We start from the raw sequence: 23,371 nt of genomic DNA, 5'->3' as shown, positions 1-23,371 counted from the left end.
GAAGGGTGTAAGGAGTACATGTGTGTGTGTGTTGCATAGGTGGAAGAAAGGCAAGGTGCTTAAGATCACATTTTAGAAGATTCTATAATAGGTCATTCTGTGGTATTATCATCATAACAAATTGCCTTTGTGTGAGGTTGAATGCAGCTTGCTTCACTGTAGATTTATTAATATTGCAAAGTATCAAGTAGTTGTAGTTTACAGTTCATAGAATTAAAAATGGAATGACTATTTCATGTGTACACAGCTAAGAGTGGATATCATATTTTCTGGATTTGTCTTTCTCTTCATTTCAGTATCAGTGCTCTCCAACCTAGATGGTAGAACTGTTCACATGGCTAAATAACCCCTTGGTAGGATAGGGGAGGAGTAATCTCAGTGTTGTATATCTGACATGCAACTTTAATTTTTCAAATATTAGGGACAAATATATTTATTTTTTTACTGTTCTTGATATTCTAATATGCTGTCATATATTGTGTTAATATACAAATAAAAAGATGCACTTATGACGTAAAAATATTAGTGAGGCTTTCCTATAAGAATGTATTTTTCTTTAATGAAGGATATTATGCATTACACTTTGAATTAAGCATAATTCATGCATCTTTTGGAAAATACTGATACATCAGAATGAGTTACTTTTACTCTTTTTGTATTCCAGAGTCCTCTTTTACCCACTGTAGTTGTATACATGCGAGTAGGAGAGATGGTCAAAGGGCATTACTGGATAACATGTTAATTGATAGGTGTGTAAAAGAGAGATTTTTGTATCTTAAAAGTGCTAAGAGGAGCAGCTGGAGGGATGTCTGATCACTATCTTGTGGAGGTGAAAGTGAAGATATGTAGAGGCTTTCAGAAAAGAGAGAATGTTGGGGAGAAGAGAGTGGTGAGAGTAAGTGAGCTTGGAAAGGAGACTTGTGTGAGGAAGTATCAGGGGAGATAGAGTTTAGAATGGCAAAAGGTGAGGGCAAATGATGTGAGGGAAGTGGGTGAGAAAAGGGATGTATTTAGGTAAGCAGTGATGGCTTATGCAAAACATGCATGTGGTATTAGAAAGGTTGGAGGTGGGGCAGATTACAGAGAGTAGTTAGTGGTGAGATGAAGAAGCAAGATTGTTAGTGAAAGAAACGAGGCATTTGGATGATACTTGCAGGGAAGTAGTGTAAATGACTGGGAGATGTATAAAAGAAAGTGGCAAGAGGTCAAGAGAAAGATGCAAGACTTGAAAAAGATGGCAAATGAGAGTTGGGGTGAGAGCATCATTAAATTTTAGAGAGAATAAAAAGATGTTTTGGAAGGAGGTAAATAATATGTGTAAGAGAACAAATGGGAACATCAGTGCAGGGAGCAAGTGGAGAAGTGATAACAGGAAGTGACTGAGTAAGCATTTTGAAGGTTTGTTGAATGTGTTTGATAATGGAATGGCAGATGTAGAGAGTTTTGGTTGGGGTGGTCTAAGAAGTGAGAGGGTCAGGGAGAATGATTTGGTGAAGGAAGAAGAGGTAGTGAAAGCTTTGCAGAAGATGAAATCTGGCAAGGTTTGGATGGTATTGCAGTAGAATTTATCAAAAAGGGGGTGACTGTGTTGTTGATTGGTTGGTAAGGATATTCGCTGTATGTATGGACCATGGTGAGGTGCCCGAGGATTGGCGGAATGCATGCATAGTGTCATTGTACAAAGGCAGGGGAGATAAAGGTAAGTTTTCAAACTCCAGAGGTATAAGCTTGTTGAGTACACCTGGAAAGTTGTATGGGAGGTGTATTGATTGAGAGGGTGAAGGCCTGTATAGAGCATCAGATTGGGGAGAAGCAGTGTGGTTTCCAAACTGGTAGGGGATGTGTGGATCAGGTGTTTGCTTTGAAGAATGTATGTGAGAAATAATTAGAAAAACAAATTGATTTCTGTGTAGCATTTATGGATCAGAAAAAGGCATATGATAGGGTTGACAGAGTCACTTTGTGGAAGGTTTCGAGAGTAAATGGTGTGGGAGGCAAGTTGCTAGAAGCAGTGAAAAGTTTTTACCAAGGATGTAAGGCATGTGTATAAGTAGGAAGAGAGGAGAGTGACTGGTTCCCAGTCAATGTTGGTCTGCGGCAGGGGTGTGTGATGTCCCCCATGGTTCTATAATGTGTTTATGGATGGGGTGGTTACGGAGGTAAAGCAAGAATTTTGGAGAGAGGGGCATGTGTCCAGTCTGTTGTGGATTAGAGGGCATGGGAAGTGAGTCAGTTGTTGTTCGCCGATGATACTGCTCTGGTGGCTGATTCGTGTGAGAAACTGCAGAGGTTGGTGACTGAGTTTGGAAAAGTATGTGAAAGGAGAAAGTTGAGAGTAAATGTGAATAAGAGCAAGGTTATTAGGTTCAGTAGGGTTGAGGGACAAGTTAATTGGGATGCAAGTCTGAATGGAGAAAAATTAGAAGGAAGTGAAGTGTTTTAGATATCTGGGAGTGGACTTAGCAGGGTATGGAACCATGAAAGTGAAAGTGAGTCACAGGTTTGGGGGAGGGGACGAAGGTTTTGGGAACAATGAAAAATGTGTGGAATGAAAGAACGTTATTTCGGAGCAAAAATGGGCTTGCTTGAAGGAATAGCAGTTCCAACAACGTCATATGGTTGCAAGGCATGGGCTATAGATAGGGTTGTTTGGAGGAGGTTGGATGTGTTGGAAATAAAATATTTGAGGACAGTATGTGGTGTGAGGTGGTTTGATCGATTAAGTAATGAGAGGGTAAGAGAGATATGTGGAAATAAAAAGTGTGGTTAAGAGAGCAGAAGAGGGTGTGTTGAAATGATTTGGACATATGGAGGGAATGAGTGAGGAAAGACTGACAAAGAGAATATATGTGTCAGAGGTAGAGGGAACAAGGAGAAGCAGGAGACCAAATTGGAGGTGGAGGGATGGAATGAAAAAGATTTTGAGCGATTAGGGCGTGAACATACAGGAAGGTGAAAGCATGCAAGGAATAGAGTGAATTGGAATGATGTGGTATACCAGGGTCGACATGCTGTCAGTGGACTGAACCAGGGCATGTGAAGTGTCTGGGGTAAACCATGGAAAGGTCTGTGAGGCCAGGATGTGGATAGGGAGCTGTGGTTTTGGTGCATTATACATGAAAGCTAGAGAATGAGTGTGGATGAATGTGGCCTTTTTGTCTATTCCTGGTGCTACCTTGCTGAAGCACGGGATAGCTATGCTGTTTTCCTGTGGGGCAAGGTAGCAATAGGAATGGATGAAGGCAAGCAAGTATGAATATGTACATGTGTTTGTATGTAATGTCTGCATATGTGTATGTATATGTTGATATGAATATGTGCGCTTTTATGTATTTATATGTGTATTTGAGTGGATGGGCCATTTCTTTGTCTGTTTCCTGGTGCTACCTAGCTGATGAGGGAAATAGCGATTATGCATAATGAAATTAATAAGTATATTTATTTATTTATATATCATACTTCGTCACTGTCTCCCGCGTTAGCAAGGTAGCGCAAGGAAACAGATGAAAGAATGGCCCAACCCACCCACATACACATGTATATACATAAATGCCCACACATGCACATGTACATACCAATACATTTCAACATATACATTTTTGGTTTTTTATACTTTGTCGCTGTCTCCCACGTTAGCGAGGTAGTGCAAGGAAACAGACGAAAGAATGGCCCAACTCACCCACACACATGTATGTACATACACGTCCACACATGCACATATACATACCTATACATCTCAACATTTTTTTTTTTTTTTTGCTTTGTCGCTGTCTCCCGCGTTTGCGAGGTAGCGCAAGGAAACAGACGAAAGAAATGGCCCAACCCACCCCCATACACATGTATATACATACGTCCACACACGCAAATATACATACCTACACAGCTTTCCATGGTTTACCCCAGACGCTTCACATGCCTTGATTCAATCCACTGACAGCCCGTCAACCCCGGTATACCACATCGCTCCAATTCACTCTATTCCTTGCCCTCCTTTCACCCTCCTGCATGTTCAGGCCCCGATCACACAAAATCTTTTTCACTCCATCTTTCCACCTCCAATTTGGTCTCCCTCTTCTCCTCGTTCCCTCCACCTCCGACACATATATTCTCTTGGTCAATCTTTCCTCACTCATTCTCTCCATGTGCCCGAACCATTTCAAAACACCCTCTTCTGCTCTCTCAACCACGCTCTTTTTATTTCCACACATCTCTCTTACCCTTACGTTACTTACTCGATCAAACAACCTCACACCACACATTGTCCTCAAACATCTCATTTCCAGCACATCCATCCTCCTGCGCACAACTCTATCCATAGCCCACGCCTCGCAACCATACAACATTGTTGGAACCACTATTCCTTCAAACATACCCATTTTTGCTTTCCAAGATAATGTTCTCGACTTCCACACATCCTTCAAGGCTCCCAGAATTTTCGCCCCCTCCCCCACCCTATGATCCACTTCCGCTTCCATGGTTCCATCCACTGCCAGATCCACTCCCAGATATCTAAAACACTTCACTTCCTCCAGTTTTTCTCCATTCAAACTCACCTCCCAATTGACTTGACCTTCAACCCTACTGCACCTAATAACCTTGCTCTTATTCACATTTACTCTTAACTTTCTTCTTTCACACACTTTACCAAACTCAGTCACCAGCTTCTGCAGTTTCTCACATGAATCAGCCACCAGCGCTGTATCATCTCAACATATACATATATATACACACAGACATATACATACCTATACATCTCGACGTATACATATATATACACACACAGACATATACATATGTACATAAATCATACTGGCTGCCCTTATTCATTCCTGTCACCACCCCGCCACACATGAAATAACAACCCCCTCCCCCCGCATGTGCGCGAGGTAGGGCTAGGAAAAGACAACAAAGGCCACATTCGTTCACACTCAGTCTCTAGCTGTCATGGATAATGCACTGAAACCACAGCTCCCTTTCCACATCCAGGCCCCACAGAACTTTCCATGGTTTACCCGAAACGCTTCACATGCATTGGTTCAATCCACTGACAGCACATCGACCCTGGTATACCACATCATTCCATTTCACTCTATTCCTTGCACGCCTTTCACCCTCCTGCATGTTCAGGCCCCAATCACTCAAAATCTTTTTCATTCCATCTTTCCACCTCCAATTTGGTCTCCCACTTCCCCTCGTTCCCTCCACCTCTGACTCATATATCCTCTTGGTAACTCTTTCCTCACTCATTCTCTCCATGTGACCAAACCATTTCAAAACACCCTCTTCTGCTCTCTCAACCACACTCTTTTTATTACCACACATCTCTCTTACCCTTTCATTACTTACTCGATCAAACCATCTCACACAACATATATTGTCCTCAAACATCTCATTTCCAACACATCCACCCTCCTCCACACAACCCTATCTATAGCCCATGCCTTGTAACCATATAACATTGTTGGAACCACTATTCCTTCAAACATACCCATTTTTGCTCTCTGAGATAATGTTCTCGCCTCCCATACATTCTTCAATGCTTCCAGATCCTTTGCCCCCTCCCCACCCTGTGACTCACTTCCACTTTCATGGTTCCATCCGCTACCAAATCCACTCCCAGATATCTAAGACACTTCACTTCCTCCAGTTTTTCTCCATTCAAATTTACCTCCCAATTTACTTGTCCCTCAACCTTACTAAACCTAATAACCTTGCTCTTACTCACATTTGCGTTCAGCTTTCTTCTTTCACACACTTTACCAAACTCAGTCACCAACTTCTGCAGTTTCTCACCCGATTCAGCCACCAGCACTGTATCATCAGCGAACAACAACTGACTCACTTCCCAAGCCCTCTCATCCATAACAGACTGCATACTTGCCCCCCTCTCCAAAACTTGCATTCACCTCCCTAACAACCCCATCCATAAAAAATTAAACAACCATGGAGACATCACGCACCCTTGCCGCAAACCAACATTCACTGGGAACCAGTCACTTTCCTCTTTTCCCACTCATACACATGCCTTACATCCTCGATAAAAACTTTTCACTGCTTCTAGCAACTTGCCTCCTACACCATATACTCAATACCTTCCACAGAGCATCTCTATTATATGCCTTCTCCAGATCCATAAATGCTACATACAAATCCATTTGTTTTTCTAAGTATTTCGCACATACATTCTTCAAGGCGAACACCTGATCCACACATCCTCTACCACTTCTGAAACCACACTGCTCTTCCCCAATCTGATGCTCTGTACATGCCTTCACCCTCAATCAATACCCTTCCATATAATTTCCCACGAATACTCAGCAAACTTATACCTCAGTAATTTGAACACACCCTTATCCCCTTTGCCTTTGTACAATGGCACTATGCATGCATTCCGCCAATCCTACATACATACATACATACATTTAATATCCTTACCAACCAATCAACAACACAGTCACCCCCTTTTTGAATAAATTCTACTGCAATACCATCCAACCCGCTGCCTTGCCAGCTTTCATCTTCCACAAAGCTTTCACTACCTCTTCTTTGTTTACCAAACCATTCTCCCTGACCCTCTCACTTTGCACAACACCTCGACCAAAACACCCTATATCTGCCACTCTATCATCTAACACATTCAACAAACCTTCAAAATACTCACTCCATCTCCTTCCATCACCATTACTTGTTATTACCTCCCCATTAGCCCCCCTTCACTGATGTTCCCATTTGCACTTTGTACAACACATCGACCAAAACACCCTATATCTGCCACTCTATCATCTAACACATTCAATAAACCTTCAAAATACTCGCTCCATCTTTTCCCACCACAACTACTTGTAAATACCTCCCCATTAGAGCCCTTCACTGTTCCCATTTGTTCTCTTGTCGTATGCACTTTATTTACCTCTTTCCAAAACATCTTTTTATTCTCCCTAAAATTTAATGATACTCTCTCACCCCAACTCTCATTTGCCCTTCTTTTACCCTCTTGCACCTTTCTCTTGACAATAAATCTAGATTATGCAGCACCAGTGGCCCAGAGGCAAGCAACAAAAGCTGTACCAGAAGCATCATAAGTCAACCATGTTCAAAGAAAGTCAGAAATGGAGAAACATGATAGAAATGCACAAGTTTCTAAACAGATTTGACAAGGTAAACATGAGCAGTTCCTTTAAACTGGAAATGCCAGGTTAACAACTGGGCATGGTAGAAACAAAATAAAAATAATTACAAACGATGTGAAGAAACAGTCCAATGGCATCTGATCTGTAGATACATGGGAGTAGCCAAGAGAGGAACCTGTAAATGATGATTGTATACATTAAAAAAGTGAAAGAAATAGGGACAAATGAATGTTATACTCATCTCTGTACCATATAAAATTATGAGCATCACTGGCAAGCTTTATCAAGATGTCTGAAGAAGTGGTGTTCCCATCTAGTGGTGAGCTTTGGAACGAGAGATATTACATTACACACTTCACAGCTAACAAACAACTGTTAAAGAAACTGAAAGCTACCTATCAAAAATCCGAAATCTGTTTGGTTGGAGGTCCAACAGTACAATTATATCATTATGTCAGTCCCCAAAGCATCCTTGCTCAGTTGCAAAGAAAACTTAGTGTACAAGAGTTGTGCATAAGGATTAACAATGTAATGAGCACGTGGCTAAATTATGAAGTCTAGTTATTTTGAATATGACATTAACAGACACATTATAAAATACAGTGGAGACAATTTTGACTTAAATTTGTATGTTATCTTTATTTCAAAACATGAATAATATGAAACAGTGATTATAACTGAATCTTGGGTTGCATTACAGAAAATCACACAATGATATGCTTTTACCACTGACACTGGGGGCATTAAAAGGGAGTACACTAAATTCAAAACATCCATTTACAGAAGGAATGAAAGGTTTTTTGCTAAACCTTTACCGATTATGAAACAAAAAATATTATTGGGCTGCTATCAACGGCAACAACATAATGTAATGGAAAATTTCTACACCTATAAACCAACATTTAGTTTCAGTATCACAAAAAAATAAGATTTTCCTTAAGCAAGTGCTTCGGATATTGATTCATGTTCTTTTAAACTTTAATTTCTCAAATTTTTTAGTTTAAACTTTCATGGTCAAAGAAATTAACATCACCACATACAGCATTAACAAAAAGAAAAAAATCATGATTGAATTCCTGAAGATTGCCATTTCAAAATATGAAAGCAATTAGGTCAGAATACAAGTCACATTCACTTAAAAGACGAAAATACATTGTAATCTTACAAGTTTGGAGCTACTGAAACTTATCACTCAGGAACTTTGAGTTTTGTTTCTTGCAAAAATGTAACAGATTATATGTAAATAAACTATTTTTGTTAGTTATGTATGATTGCCAGTTACAGAAACTGTTACATATGTACTATGTTATTGTAGCATATTATTGTTGGTAGCAGTGCTAAAAAATCGAGTGTCAATATTCTCCAAGTGTATTTGGTCAATTCTGAGATACAACCTTGTCCTATCTGTTGATTTGTACTAGTTTTTGCTTTAAGGCTTTAAGACTTGTGACAAAAACTATTTTTCAGTTTGTTTAAAGACATTTTCTTTGGAAATATATCGTGTTGTATATTGTTGTGATAATATGTTATATAAAGTACACCTATGAGCCACAGATTTTAAACAGCTCCACAAAATCATATATAAAATCAGTTTTAAACAAGTTTATTATGATTTTATTAGTAATGCAAATCAATCTGATGAATATGACTAAATTAATACCCAATGGTTTTGACATTCATCAACCATACTCAAACAAGAAAAGGACATACCACAGTACTATGTATATATAGAATGTCTTTGGCAGTATCGCATTATTTGGTGATTTTTGACACTAGTTTCTTTTTCTCAAATTAACAATATGTATTTTCTTTCTATTTCCAACACAATCATTTGCCACTTCTGTAAAATCTGTTATGACATATGCAACAATTATACCAGCACTGTCACATCTAATTCATGTAAGCATGTTTAAAAACACATATCTTCAGGTTATTTCTCTTACACACTGACAGGTAGCCCGGCAATTCTTGAAACGCTCAACTCCTTGTTTGGTCTTAGTGTTGCAGAGCCATTCATGCCACTCCTTGTTCAGTGTGGCACAGTTGATCCATAGGTCAGAGTAAGCACAGGCGTTGGTACACAAGTGGCACTGTCTCCTGTGACACACAGACCTACATGATCCTGGGCACATACTGCATATCCGTCCACGGGTGTATGGCTGACTTAGGCGCTTAGGATCATTGCCACTGTGGTGGACAAACTAGTAGTTAGTATCATAAAATATGCAAAAATTTCATCATGCAACTCAGCAAAATACTGTAGATTACAGTATCAGAAACTGATCTGATAGGTGTAATGGAAGGGTAAGAGAGATGTATGGAAATAAAAAAGAGTGGTTGAAAGAGTGTGTTCAAATGGTTTGGACATATGGAGACAATAAGCGAGATAAAATTGACAAAGAGGATATATGTGTCAGAGGTGAAGGGAACAAGGAGAAGCAGAAGACCAAATTGGAGGTGGAAGGATGGAGTGGAAAAGATTTTCAGCAATCAGGGCCTGAACATACAGGGGGTGGGTGAGAGTCATGCATGCAAGGAATACAGTGAATTGGAATGATATGGTATACCAGAGTCAACGTGCTGTAAATGGCTGAACCAGGGCATGTGAAGCGTCTAGGGTAAACCATGGAAAGGTCTATGGGGTCTGGATGTGGATAGGGAGCTGTGATTTCGGTGCATTATACATGACGGCTAGAGACTAAGTGTGAACGAATGTGGCCTTTTTTTTTGTCTGTTTTTCAGGCGCTACCTTGCTGAAGCAGGGGGTAGCAATGCTGTTTCCTTGCATGCCTCTCACCCCCCTGTATATTCAGGCCCCGATCGCTCAAAATCTTTTTCACTCCAATTTGGTCTCCTGCTTCTCCTTGTTCCCTCCACCTCTGATACATACATCCTAATGCGGGAAATGGCGAACATGTATGAAAACAAATGGATGAAGGCAGCAAGTATGGATATGTACATGTGTATATATGTATATGCTGAAATGTATATGTATGTATACATGCGTGGGTGGGAGTTTATGTATATCCATGTGTATGGCCCAACCCATCCACATACACATGCACATATACATACCTATACATCTCAATGTATACATATATATACACACAGATATATACATATATACACATATACATAATTCATACTGAGTGCCCTTTTTCATTCCCATCGCCACCACGCTACACATGAAATGACAACCCCCTCCCCCTGCATGTGCATGAGGTAGCGTTAGGAAAAGACAACAAAGGCCACATTCGTTCACACGGTCTCTAGCTGTCATTTATAATGCACTGAAACCACAGCTACTTTTCCACATCCAGGCCCCACAAAACTTCCTATGGTTTACCCCAGACGCTTCACATGCCCTGGTTCAATTCATTGACAACAAGTCGACCCCGGTATACCACATCGTTCCAATTCACTCTATTCCTTGCACGACTTTCACCCTCCTGCATGTTCAGGCCCGATCACTCAAAATCTTTTTCGCTCCATCTTTCCACCTCCAATTTGGTCTCCCACTTCTCGTTCCCTCCACCTCTAACACATATATCCTCTTTGTCAATCTTTCCTCACTCATGCTCTTCATGTGACCAAACCATTTGAAAAACACCCTCTTCTGCTCTCTCAACCACACTCTTTTTATTACCACACATCTCTCTTACCCTATTATTACTTACTCGATCAAACCACCTCACACCACAAATTGTCCTCAAACATCTCATTTCCAGCACATCCACCCTCCTCCGTACAACTCTATCCATAGCCCACGCCTCGCAACCATATAATATTGTTGGAATCACTATTCCTTCAAACATACCCATTTTTGCTTTCAGAGATAATGTTCTCGACTTCCACACATTCTTCAATGCTCCCAGAACTTTCATCCCCTCCCCCACCCTATAATTCACTTCCACTTCCATGGTTCCATCCACTGCCAAATCCACTCCCAGCTATCTAAAACACTTCACTTCCTCCAGTTTTTCTCCATTCAAACTTACCTCCCAGCTGACTTGTCCCTCAACCCTACTGTACCCTAATAACCTTGCTCTTATTCACATTTACTCTCAGCTTTCTTCTTTCACATACTTTACCAAACTCAGTCACCAGCTTCGGCAGTTTCTCACCCGAATCAGCCACCAGCGCTGTGTCATCAGCGAACAACAACTGATACTTCCCAAGCTCTCTCATCCACAACAGACTGCAAACTTGCCCCTCTTTCCAAAACTCTTGCATTCACCTCCCTAACAACCTCATCCATAAACAAATTAAACAACCATGGAGACATCACACACCCCTGCCGCAAACCTACACTCACTGAGAACCAATCACTTTCCTCTCTTCCTACACGTACACATGCCTTACATCCTCGGTAAAAACTTTTCATTGCTTCTAACAACTTGCCTCCCCCACACCATATATTCTTAATACCTTCCACAGAGCATCTCTATCAGCTATCATATGCCTTCTCCAGATCCATAAATGCTACATACAAATCCCTTTGCTTTTCTAAGTATTTCTCATACATTCTTCAAAGCAAACACCTGATCCACACATCCTCTACCACTTCTGAAAGCACACTGCTCTTTCCTAATCTGATGCTCTGTACATGCCTTCACCCCCTCAATCAATACCCTCCCATATAATTTACCAGGAATACTCAACAAACTTATACCTCTATAATTTGAGCACTCACTTTTATCCCCTTTGCCTTTGTACAATGGCACTATGCAAGCATTTTGCCAATCCTCAGGCACCTCACCATGAGTCATACATACATTAAATAACCTTACCAACCAGTCAACAATACAGTCACCCCATTTTTTAATAAATTCCACTGCAATACCATCCAAACCTGCTGCCTTGCCGGCTTTCATCTTCCGCAAAGCTTTTACTACCTCTTCTCTGTTTACCAAATCGCTTTCCCTAACCCTCTCACTTTGCACACCACCTCGACCAAAACACCCTATATCTGCCACTCTATCATCAAACACATTCAACAAACCTTCAAAATACTCACTCCATCTCCTTCTCACACACCACTACTTGTTATCACCTTCCCATTTGCCCCTTCACTGAAGTTCCCATTTGTTCCCTTGTCTTACACACTTTATTTACCTCCTTCTAAAACATCTTTTGATTCTCCCTAAAATTTAATGGTACTCTCTCACCCCAACTCTCATTTGTCCTCTTTTTCACCTCTTGCACCTTTCTCTTGACCTCCTGCCTCTTTCTTTTATACATCTCCCACTCATTTGCATTATTTCCCTGCAATCGTCCAAATGCCTCTCTCTCTTTTCTTTCACTAATAATCTTACTTCTTCATCCCACCACTCACTACCCTTTCTAATCTGCCCACCTCCCACGCTTCTCATGCCACAAGCATCTTTTGTGCAAGCCATCACTGCTTTCCTAAATACATCCCATTCTTCCCCCACTCCCCTTACCTCCTTTGTTCTCACCTTTTTCCATTCTGTACACAGTCTCCCCTGGTACTTCCTCACAAGTCTCCTTCCCAAGCTCACGTACTCTCACCAGTCTTTTTACCACAACATTCTCTCTTCTTTTCTGAAAACCCCTACAAATCTTCACCTTCGCCTCCACAAGATAATGATCAGACATCCCTCCAGTTGCACCTCTCAGCATATTAACATCCAAAAGTCTCTCTTTCATGCGCCTATCAATTAACACGTAATCCAATAACACTCTCTGGCTATCTCTCCTACTTACATACGTATACTTATGTATATTTCTTTTTTTAAACCAGGTATTCCCAATCACCAGTCCTTTTTCAGCACATAAATCTACGAGCTCTTCACCATTTCCATTTACAACACTGAACACCCCATGTACACCAATTATTCCCTCAACTGCCACATTACTCACCTTTGCATTCAAATCACCCATCACTATAACCCGGTCTTGTGTATCAAAACTACTAACACACTCACTCAGCTGCTCCCAAAACACTTGCCTCATGATCTTTCTTCTCATGCCCAGGTGCATATGCACCAGTAATCACCCATCTCTCTCCATCCACTTTCAGTTTTACCCATATCAATCTAGAGTTTACATATTCCCACCACTCCTGTTTCAGGAGTAGTGCTACTCCTTCCCTTGCTCTTGTCCTCTCACTAACCCCTGACTTTACTCCCAAGATATTCCGAAACCACTCTTCCCCTTTACCCTTGAGCTTCATTTCACTCAGAGCCAAAACATCCAGGTTCCTTTCCTCAAACATACTACCTATCTCTCCTTTTTTCTCCTCTTGGTTACATCCACACACTTTTATACACCCCAATCTGAGCCTTCAAGAAGGATGAGCACTCCCCGTGTGACTCTTTCTTCTGTTTCCCCTTTTAGAAAGTTAAAATACAAGGACGGGAGGGTTTCCAGCCCCCCGCTCCCGTCCCCTTTAGTCACCTTCTACGACACATGAGGAATACATGGGAAGTATTCTTTCTCCCCTATCCCCAGGGATATGTATATATGTATATATTTATTTATTTATTTTGCTTTGTCGCTGTCTCCCACGTTACCGAGGTAGCGGAAGGAAACAGATGAAAGAATGGCCCAACCCACCCACGTACACATGAATATACATACATGTCCACACACGCAAATATACCTACCTATACATCTCAATGTATACATATATATACACACACAGACATATACATATATACACATGTACATAATTCATAGTCTGCCTTTATTCATTCCCATCGCCACCCCGCCACACATGAAATAACAACCACCTCCCCCCTCATGTGCGCAAGGTAGCGCTAGGAAGACAACAAAGGCCCCATTCGTTCACACTCAGTCTCTAGCTGTCATGTAATAATGCACTGAAACCACAGTTCCCTTTCCACATTCAGGCCCCACAGAACTTTCCATGGTTTACCCCAGACGCTTCATATGCCCTGGTTCAATCCACTGACAGCACGTCGACCCCGGTATATCACATTGTTCCAATTCACTCTATTCCTTGCATGCCTTTCACCCACCTGCATGTTCAGGCCCCAAACACTCAAAATCTTTTTCACTCCATCTTTCCACCTCCAATTTGGTCTCCCTCTTTTCCTCATTCCCTCCACCTCTGACACATATGTCCTCTTGGTCAATCTTTCCTCACTCATTCTCTCCAAGTGACCAAACCATTTCAAAACACCCACTTCTGCTCTCTCAACCACACTCTTTTTATTACCACACATCTCTCTTACCCTTTCATTACTTACTCGATCAAACCATCTCACACCACATATTGTCCTCAAACATCTCATTTCCAGCACATCCACCCTCCCGCACACAATTCTATCCATAGCCCACGCCTCGTAACCATACAACATTGTTGGAACCCCTATTCCTTCAAACATACCCATTTTTGCTTTCCGAGATAATATTCTCGACTTCCACACATTCTTCAAGGCTCCCAGAATTTTCGCCCCCTCCCCCACCTTATGATTCACTTCCGCTTCCATGGTTCCATCCGCTGCCAAATCCACTCTCAGATATCTAAAACACTTCACTTCCTCCAGTGTTTCTCCATTCAAACTTACTTCCTAATTGACTTGACCCTCAACCCTACTGTACCTAATAACCTTGCTCTTATTTACATTTACTCTCAACTTTCTTCTTTCACACACTTTACCAAACTCAGTCACCAGCTTCTGCACTTTCTCACATGAATCAGCCACCAGCGCTGTATCATCAGCGAACAACACCTGACTCTTCCCAAGCTCTCTCATCCACAACAGACTGCATACTTGCCCCTCTTTCCAAAATCCTTGCATTCACCTCCCTAACAACCCCATCCATATACAAATTAAACAACCATGGAGACATCACACGCCCCTGCAGCAAACCTACATTCACTGAGAACCAATCACTTTCCTCTCTTCCTACACGTACACATGCCTTACATCCTCGATAAAAACTTTTCACTGCTTCTAACAACTTGCCTCTCACACCATATATTCTTAATTCCTTCCACAGAGCATCTCTATCAACTCTATCATATGCCTTCTCCAGATCCATAAATGCTACATACAAATCCATTTGCTTTTCTAAGTATTTCTCGCATACATTCTTCAAAGCAAACACCTGATCCACTTCTGAAACCACATTGCTCTTCCCCAATCTGATGCTCTGTACATGCCTTCACCCTCTCAATCAATACCCTCCCATATAATTTCCCAGGAATACTCAACAAACTTATACCTCTGTAATTTGAGCACTCAACTTTGTCCCATTTGCCTTTGTACAACGTCACTATGCAAGCATTCCGCCAATCCTCAGGTACCTCACCATGAATCATACATACATTAAATAACCTTACCAACCAGTCAACAATACAGTCTCCCCCCCCCCCTTTTTTTGGGGGGGAAGCATTCCTCATGTGTCATAGAAGGCGACTAAAGGGGACGGGAGCGGGGGGGGCTAAAAACCCTCCCCTCTTTGTATTTTAACTTTCTAAAAGGGGAAACAGAAGAAGGAGTCACACGGGGAGTGCTCATCCTTCTCGAAGGCTCAGATTGGGGTGTCTAAATGAGTGTGGATGTAACCAATATGAGAAAAAAGGATAGATAGGTAGTATGTTTGAGGAAAGGAACCTGGATGCTTTGGCTCTGAGTGAAATGAAGCTCAAGGGTAAAGGGGAAGAGTGGTTTGGGAATGTCTTGGGAGTAAAGTCAGGGGTTAGTGAGAGGACAAGAACAAGGGAAGGAGTGACTCTACTCCTGAAACAGGAGTGGTGGGAGTATGTGATAGAGTGTAAGAAAGTAAACTCTAGATTGATATGGGTAAAACTGAAAGTTGATGGAGAGAGATGGGTGATTATTGGTGCATATGCACCTGGGCATGAGAAGAAAGATCATGAGAGGCAAGTGTTTTGGGAGCAGCTGAATGAGAGTGTTAGTGGTTTTGATGCACAAGACCGGGTTATAGTGATGGGTGATTTGAATGCAAAGGTGAGTAATGTGGCAGTTGAGGGAATAATTGGTATACATGGGGTGTTCAGTGTTGTAAATGGAAATGGTGAAGAGCTTGTAGATTTATGTGCTGAAAAAGGACTGGTTTAAAAAGCGAGATATACATAAGTATACGTATGTAAGTAGGAGAGATGGCCAGAGAGCGTTATTGGATTACGTGTTAATTGATAGGCATGCGAAAGAGAGACTTTTGGATGTTAATGTGTTCAGAGGTGCAACTGGAGGCGAAGGTGAAGATTTGTATGGGTTTTCAGAAAAGAAGAGAGAATGTTGGGGTGAAGAGAGTGGTGAGAGTAAGTGAGCTTGGGAAGGAGACTTGTGTGAGGAAGTACCAGGAGAGACTGAATACAGAATGGAAAAAGGTGAGAACAAAGGAGGTAAAGGGAGTGGGGGAGGAATGGGATGTATTTAGGGAAGCAGTGATGGCTTGCGCAAAAGATGCTTGTGGCATGAGAAGCGTGGGAGGTGGGTTGATTAGAAAGGGTAGTGAGTGGTGAGATGAAGTAAGATTATTAGAGAAAGGGAAGAGAGAGGCATTTGGACAATTTTTGCAGGGAAAAATGCAAATGAGTGGGAGATGTATAAAAGAAAGAGGCAGGAGGCAAGAGAAAGGTGCAAGAGGTGAAAAAGAGGGCATATGAGAGTTGGGGTGATAGAGTATCATTAAATTTTAGGGAAAATAAAAAGATGTTTTGGAAGGAGGTAAATAAAGTGCGTAAGACAAGGGAGAAAATGGGAACTTCAGTGAAGGGGGCTAATGGGGAGGTGATAACAAGTAGTGCTGATGTGAGAAGGAGATGGAGTGAGTATTTTGAAGGTTTGTTGAATGTGTTTGATGATAAGAGTGGCAGATATAGGGTGTTTTGGTCAAGGTGGTGTGCAAAATAAGAGGGTTAGGGAAAATGATTTGGTAAACAGAGAAGAGGTAATAAAAGCTTTGTGAAAGATGAAAGCCGGCAAGGCAGCAGGTTTGGATGGTATTGCAGTGGAATTTATTACAAAATGGGATGACTGTATTGTTGACTGGTTGGTAAGGTTTTTTAATGTATGTATGATTCATGGTGAGGTGCCAGAGGACTGGCAGAATGCTTGCATAGTGCCATTGTACAAAGGCAAAGGGGATAAGAGTGAGTGCTCAAATTACAGAGGTATAAGTTTGTTGAGTATTCCTGGTAAATTATATGGGAGGGTATTGATTGAGGGGGTGAAGGCATGTACAGAGCATCAGATTGGGAAGAGCAGTGTGGTTTCAGAAGTGGTAGAGGATGTGTGGATCAGGTGTTTGCTTTGAAGAATGTATGTGAGAAATACTTAGAAAAGCAAATGGATATGTATGTAGCATTTAGGGATCTGGAGAAGGCATATGATAAGAGTTGATACAGATGCTCTGTGGAAGGTATTAAGAATACATGGTGTGGGAGGCAAGTTGTTAGAAGCAGTGAAAAGTTTTTATCGAGGATGTAAGGCATGTGTACGTGTAGGAAGAGAGGAAAGTGATTGGTTCTCAGTGAATGTAGGTTTGTGGCACGGGTGTGTGATGTCTCCATGGTTGTTTAATTTGTTTATGGATGGGGTTGTTAGGGAGGTGAATGCAAGAGTTTTGGAAAGAGGGGCAAGTATGCAGTCTGTTGGGGATGAGAGAGCTTGGGAAGTGAGTCAGTTGTTGTTCGCTGATGATACAGCGCTGGTGGCTGATTCATGTGAGAAACTGCAGAAGCTGGTGACTGAGTTTGGTAAAGTGAGTGAAAGAAGAAAGTTAAGAGTAAATGTGAATAAGAGCAACGTTATTAGGTATAGTAGGGTTGAGGGTCAAGTCAATTGGGAGGTAAGTTTGAATGGAGAAAAACTGGAGGAAGTAAAGTGTTTTAGATATCTGGGAGTGGATCTGGCAGCGGATGGAACCATGGAAGCGGAAGTGAATCATAGGGTGGGGGAGGGGGCGAAAATTCTGGCAGCCTTGAAGAATGTTTGGGAGTCGAGAACATTATTTTGGAAAATAAAAATGGGTATGTTTGAAGGAATAGTGGTTCCAAAAATGTATGGTTGCGAGGTGTGGGCTATGGATAGAGTTGTGTGCAGGAGGGTGGATGTGCTGGAAACGAGATGTTTGAGGACAATATGTGGTGTGAAGTGGTTTGATCGAGTAAGTAATGTAAGGGTGAGAGAGATGTGTGGAAATAAAAAGAGTGTGGTGGAGACAGCAGAAGAGGGTGTTTTGAAATGGTTGGTCACATGGAGAGAATGAGTGAGGAAAGATTGACCAAGAGGATATATGTGTCAGAGGTGGAGGGAACGAGGAGAAGTGGGAGACCAAACTGGAGGTGGAAAGATTGAGTGAAAAAGATTTTGAGTGATCCTTTCGCCCTCCTGAACATGCAGGAGGGTGAAAGGCGTGCAAGGAATAGAGTGATTGGAACGATGTGGTATACCGGGGTTGACGTGCTGTCAATGGATTGAACCAGGGCATGTGAAGCGTCTGGAGCAAACCATGGAAAGTTCTGTGGGGCCTGGATGTGGAAAGGGAGCTGTGGTTTCGGTGCATTATTACATGACAGCTAGAGACTGAGTGTGAACGAATGGGGCCTTTGTTGTCTTTTCCTAGCGCTACCTCGCACACATGAGGGGAAGGGGGTTGTTATTCCATGTGTGGCGAGGTGGCGATGGGAATAAATAAAGGCAGACAGTATGAATTATGTACATGTGTATATATGTATATATCTGTGTGTGTATATATATGTGTACATTGAGATGTATAGGTATGTATATTTGCATGTGTGGATGTGTATGTATATACATGTGTATGTGGGTGGGCTGGGCCATTCTTTTGTTTACTTGCGCTACCGCAGGAGACAGCGACAAAGCAAAATAAATAAATAATATATATATATATATATATATATATATATTTTTTTTTTTTCAAACTATTCGCCATTTCCCGCATTAGCAAGGTAGCGTTAAGAACAGAGGACTGGGCCTCTGAGGGAATATCCTCACCTGGCCCCCTTCTCTGTTCCTTCTTTTGGAAAATTAAAAAAAACAAGAGGGGAGGATTTCCAGCCCCCTCCCCTTTTAGTCGCCTTCTACGACACGCAGGGAATACGTGGGAAGTATTCTTTCTCTCCTATCCCCAGGGATAAAATATATATATATATATATATATATATATATATATATATATATATATATATATACCAATTATTCCCTCAACTGCCACATTACTCACCTTTGCATTCAAATCACCCATCACTATAACCCGGTCTCATGCATCAAAACCACTAACACACTCATTCAGCTGCTCCCAAAACACTTGCCTCTCTTGATCTTTCTTCTCATGCCCAGGTGCATATGCACCAATAATCACCCACCTCTCCCATCAACTTTCAGTTTTACCCATATTAATCGAGAATTTACTTTCTTACACTCTATCACATTTATGTGCTGAAAAAGGACTGATGATTGGGAATACCTGGTTTAAAAAGCGAGATATACTTAAGTATACTTATGTAAGTAGGAGAGATGGCCAGAGAGCGTTATTGGATTACGTGTTAATTGACGCGTGCGAAAGAGAGACTTTTGGATGTTAATGTGCTGAGAGGTGCAACTGGAGGGATGTCTGATCATTATCTTGTGGAGGCTAAGGTGAAGATTTGTATGGGTTTTCAGAAAAGAAGAGTGAATGTTGGGGTGAAGAGGGTGGTGAGAGTAAGTGAGCTTGAGAAGGAGACCTGTGTGAGGAAGTACCAGGAGAGACTGAGTACAAAGTGGAAAAAGGTGAGAACAATGGAAGCAAGGGGAGTGGGGGAGGAATGGGATGTATTTAGGGAATCAGTGATGGATTGCGCAAAAGATGCTTGTGGCATGAGAAGAGTGGGAGGTGGGTTGATTAGAAAGGGTAGTGAGTGGTGGGATGAAGAAGTAAGAGTATTAGTGAAAGAGAAGAGAGAGGCATTTGGACAATTTTTGCAGGGAAAAAATGCAATTGAGTGGGAGATGTATAAAAGAAAGAGACAGGAGGTCAAGAGAAAGGTGCAAGAGGTGAAAAAAAGGGCAAATGAGAGTTGGGGTGAGAGAGTATCATTAAATTTTAGGGAGGATAAAAAGATGTTCTGGAAGGAGGTAAATAAAGTGCGTAAGACAAGGGAGCAAATGGGAACTTCAGTGAAGGGCGCAAATGGGGAGGTGATAACAAGTAGTGGTGATGTGAGAAGGAGATGGAGTGTGTATTTTGAAGGTTTGTTGAATGTGTTTGATGATAGAGTGGCAGATATAGGGTGTTTTGGTCGAGGTGGTGTGCAAAGTGAGAGGGTTAGGGAAAATGATTTGGTAAACAGAGAAGAGGTAGTGAAGATGAAAGGAAGATGAAAGCCGGCAAGGCAGCAGGTTTGGATGGTATTGCAGTGGAATTTATTAAAAAAGGGGGTGACTGTATTGTTGACTGGTTGGTAAGGTTATTTAATGTATGTATGACTCATGGTGAGGTGCCTGAGGATTGGCGGAATGCGTGCATAGTGCCATTGTACAAAGGCAAAGGGGATAAGAGTGAGTGCTCAAATTACAGAGGTATAAGTTTGTTGAGTATTCCTGGTAAATTATATGGGAGGGTATTGATTGAGAGGGTGAAGGCATGTACAGAGCATCAGATTGGGGAAGAGCAGTGTGGTTTCAGAAGTGGTAGAGGATGTGTGGATCAGGTGTTTGCTTTGAAGAATGTATGTGAGAAATACTTAGAAAAGCAAATGGATTTGTATGTAGCATTTATGGATCTGGAGAAGGCATATGATAGAGTTGATAGAGATGCTCTGTGGAAGGTATTAAGAATATATGGTGTGGGAGGAAAGTTGTTAGAAGCAGTGAAAAGTTTTTATCGAGGATGTAAGGCATGTGTACGTGTAGGAAGAGAGGAAAGTGATTGGTTCTCGGTGAATGTAGGTTTGCGGCAGGGGTGTGTGATGTCTCCATGGTTGTTTAATTTGTTTATGGATGGGATTGTTAGGGAGGTAAATGCAAGAGTTTTGGAAAGAGGGGCAAGTATGAAGTCTGTTGGGGATGAGAGAGCTTGGGAAGTGAGTCAGTTGTTGTTCGCTGATGATACAGCGCTGGTGGCTGATTCATGTGAGAAACTGCAGAAGCTGGTGACTGAGTTTGGTAAAGTGTGTGGAAGAAGAAAGTTAAGAGTAAATGTGAATAAGAGCAAGGTTATTAGGTACAGTAGGGTTGAGGGTGAAGTCAATTGGGAGGTGAGTTTGAATGGAGAAAAACTGGAGGAAGTGAAGTGTTTTAGATATCTGGGAGTGGATCTGGCAGCGGATGGAACCATGGAAGCGGAAGTGGATCATAGGGTGGGGGAGGGGGCGAAAATTCTGGGGGCCTTGAAGAATGTGTGGAAGTCGAGAACATTATCTCGGAAAGCAAAAATGGGTATGTTTGAAGGAATAGTGGTTCCAACAATGTTGTATGGTTGCGAGGCGTGGGCTATGGATAGAGTTGTGCGCAGGAGGATGGATGTGCTGGAAATGAGATGTTTGAGGACAATGTGTTGTGTGAGGTGGTTTGATCGAGTGAGTAATGTAAGGGTAAGAGAGATGTGTGGAAATAAAAAGAGCGTGGTTGAGAGAGCAGAAGAGGGTGTTTTGAAGTGGTTTGGGCACATGGAGAGGATAAGTGAGGAAAGATTGACCAAGAGGATATATGTGTCGGAGGTGGAGGGAGCAAGGAGAAGAGGGAGACCAAATTGGAGGTGGAAAGATGGACTGAAAAAGATTTTGTGTGATCGGGGCCTGAACATGCAAGAGGGTGAAAGGAGGGCAAGGAATAGAGTGAATTGGAGCAATGTGGTATACTGGGGTTGACGTGCTGTCAGTGGATTGAATCAAGGCATGTGAAGCGTCTGGGGTAAACCATGGAAAGCTGTGTAGGTATGTATATTTGCGTGTGTGGACGTATGTATATACATGTGTATGGGGGGGGTTGGGCCATTTCTTTCGTCTGTTTCCTTGCGCTACCTCGCAAACGCGGGAGACAGCGACAAAGTATAAAAAATATATATATATATATATATATATATATATATATATATATATATATATATATATATATATATATATATATTTACTTATTTTTTGTTATAAGAGTTTGGAAAGTGGGGCAAGTATGAAGTCTGTTGGGGATGAGAGAGCTTGGGAAGTGAGTCAGTTGTTGTTCGCTAATGATACAGCGCTGGTGGCTGATTCATGTGAGAAACTGCAGAAGCTGGTGACTGAGTTTGGTAAAGTGTGTGAAAGCAGGAAGTTAAGAGTAAATGTGAATAAGAGCAAGGTTATTAGGTACAGCAGGGTTGAGGGTCAAGTCAATTGGGAGGTAGGTTTGAATGGAGAAAAACTGGAGGAAGTAAAGTGTTTTAGATATCTGGGAAGTGGCTCTGGCAGTGGATGGAACCATGGAAGCGGAAGTGAATCATAGGGTGGGGGAGGGGCAAAAATTCTGGGAGTGTTGAAGAATGTGTGGAAGTCGAGAACATTATCTCGGAAAGCAAAAATGGGTATGTTTGAAGGAATAGTGGTTCCAACAATGTTGTATGGTTGCGAGGCGTGGGCTATGGATAGAGTTGTGCGCAGGAGGGTGGATGTGCTGGAAATGAGATGTTTGAGAACAATATGTGTGGTGTGAGGTGCTTTGATCGAGTAAGTAATGAAAGGGTAAGAGAGATGTGTGGTAATAAAAAGAGCGTGGTTGAGAGAGTGGAAGAGGGTGTTTTGAAATGGTTTGGGCACATGGAGAGAATGAGTGAGGAAAGATTGACCAAGACGATATATGTGTCAGAGGTGGAGGGAACGAGGAGAAGTGGGAGACCAAATTGGAGGTGGAAAGATGTAGTGGAAAAGATTTTGAGTGATCGGAGCCTGAACATGCAGGAGGGTGAAAGGCTGGCAAGGAACAGAGTGAATTGGATCAATGTGGTATACCGGGGTTGACGTGCTGTCAAAGGATTGAATCAGGGCATGTGAAGCGTCTGGGGTAAACCATGGAAAGTTCTGCGGGGCCTGGATGTGGAAAGGGAGCTGTGGTTTCGGGCATTATTGCAGACAGCTAGAGACTGAGTGTGAACGAATGGGGCCTTTGTTGTCTTTTCCTAGCGCTACCTCGCACACATGTGGGGGGGAGGGGGATGGTATTCCATGTGTGGCGAGGTGGCGATGGGAATGAATAAAGGCAGACAGTGTGAATTGTGTGCATGTGTATATATGTATGTGTCTG

At 41.9% G+C, this 23,371-nt stretch overlaps 2 protein-coding genes across 9 annotated transcripts in view; one reads left to right on the top strand and one right to left on the bottom strand.

Annotated features, from left to right (window-relative positions):
• The window catches only part of Cln3 (CLN3 lysosomal/endosomal transmembrane protein, battenin), a 97,542-nt gene that overhangs the window by 69,614 nt on the left and 4,557 nt on the right, over positions 1-23,371 (top strand). For 6 of the 7 annotated variants that reach the window (XM_071690617.1, XM_071690615.1, XM_071690613.1 and 3 more), the window contains one exon: positions 297-510. The exons of the other annotated variant lie outside the window; for it this stretch is intronic. The gene's annotated coding sequence lies outside the window, so the exon portion shown is untranslated. Of the gene's footprint in view, positions 1-296; positions 511-23,371 lie in introns of those variants that run through there. 7 annotated transcript variants of the gene reach the window in all.
• Positions 8,722-23,371, bottom strand: part of LOC139764116 (uncharacterized) — a 129,055-nt gene continuing 114,405 nt past the window's right edge. For both annotated transcript variants that reach the window (XM_071690619.1, XM_071690620.1), the window contains exon 6: positions 8,722-9,317. In XM_071690619.1, coding sequence (XP_071546720.1) covers positions 9,056-9,317 — 262 coding nt within the window. In that variant the 3' untranslated portion in view covers positions 8,722-9,055. The remainder of the gene's footprint in view (positions 9,318-23,371) is intronic.

This window comes from Panulirus ornatus, chromosome 48, assembly GCF_036320965.1.
Source record: "Panulirus ornatus isolate Po-2019 chromosome 48, ASM3632096v1, whole genome shotgun sequence".
Classification (NCBI taxonomy): domain Eukaryota; kingdom Metazoa; phylum Arthropoda; class Malacostraca; order Decapoda; family Palinuridae; genus Panulirus; species Panulirus ornatus.
Note: the sequence above shows the minus strand (reverse complement) of the source record. Positions and strands in the feature narration are given on the sequence as shown.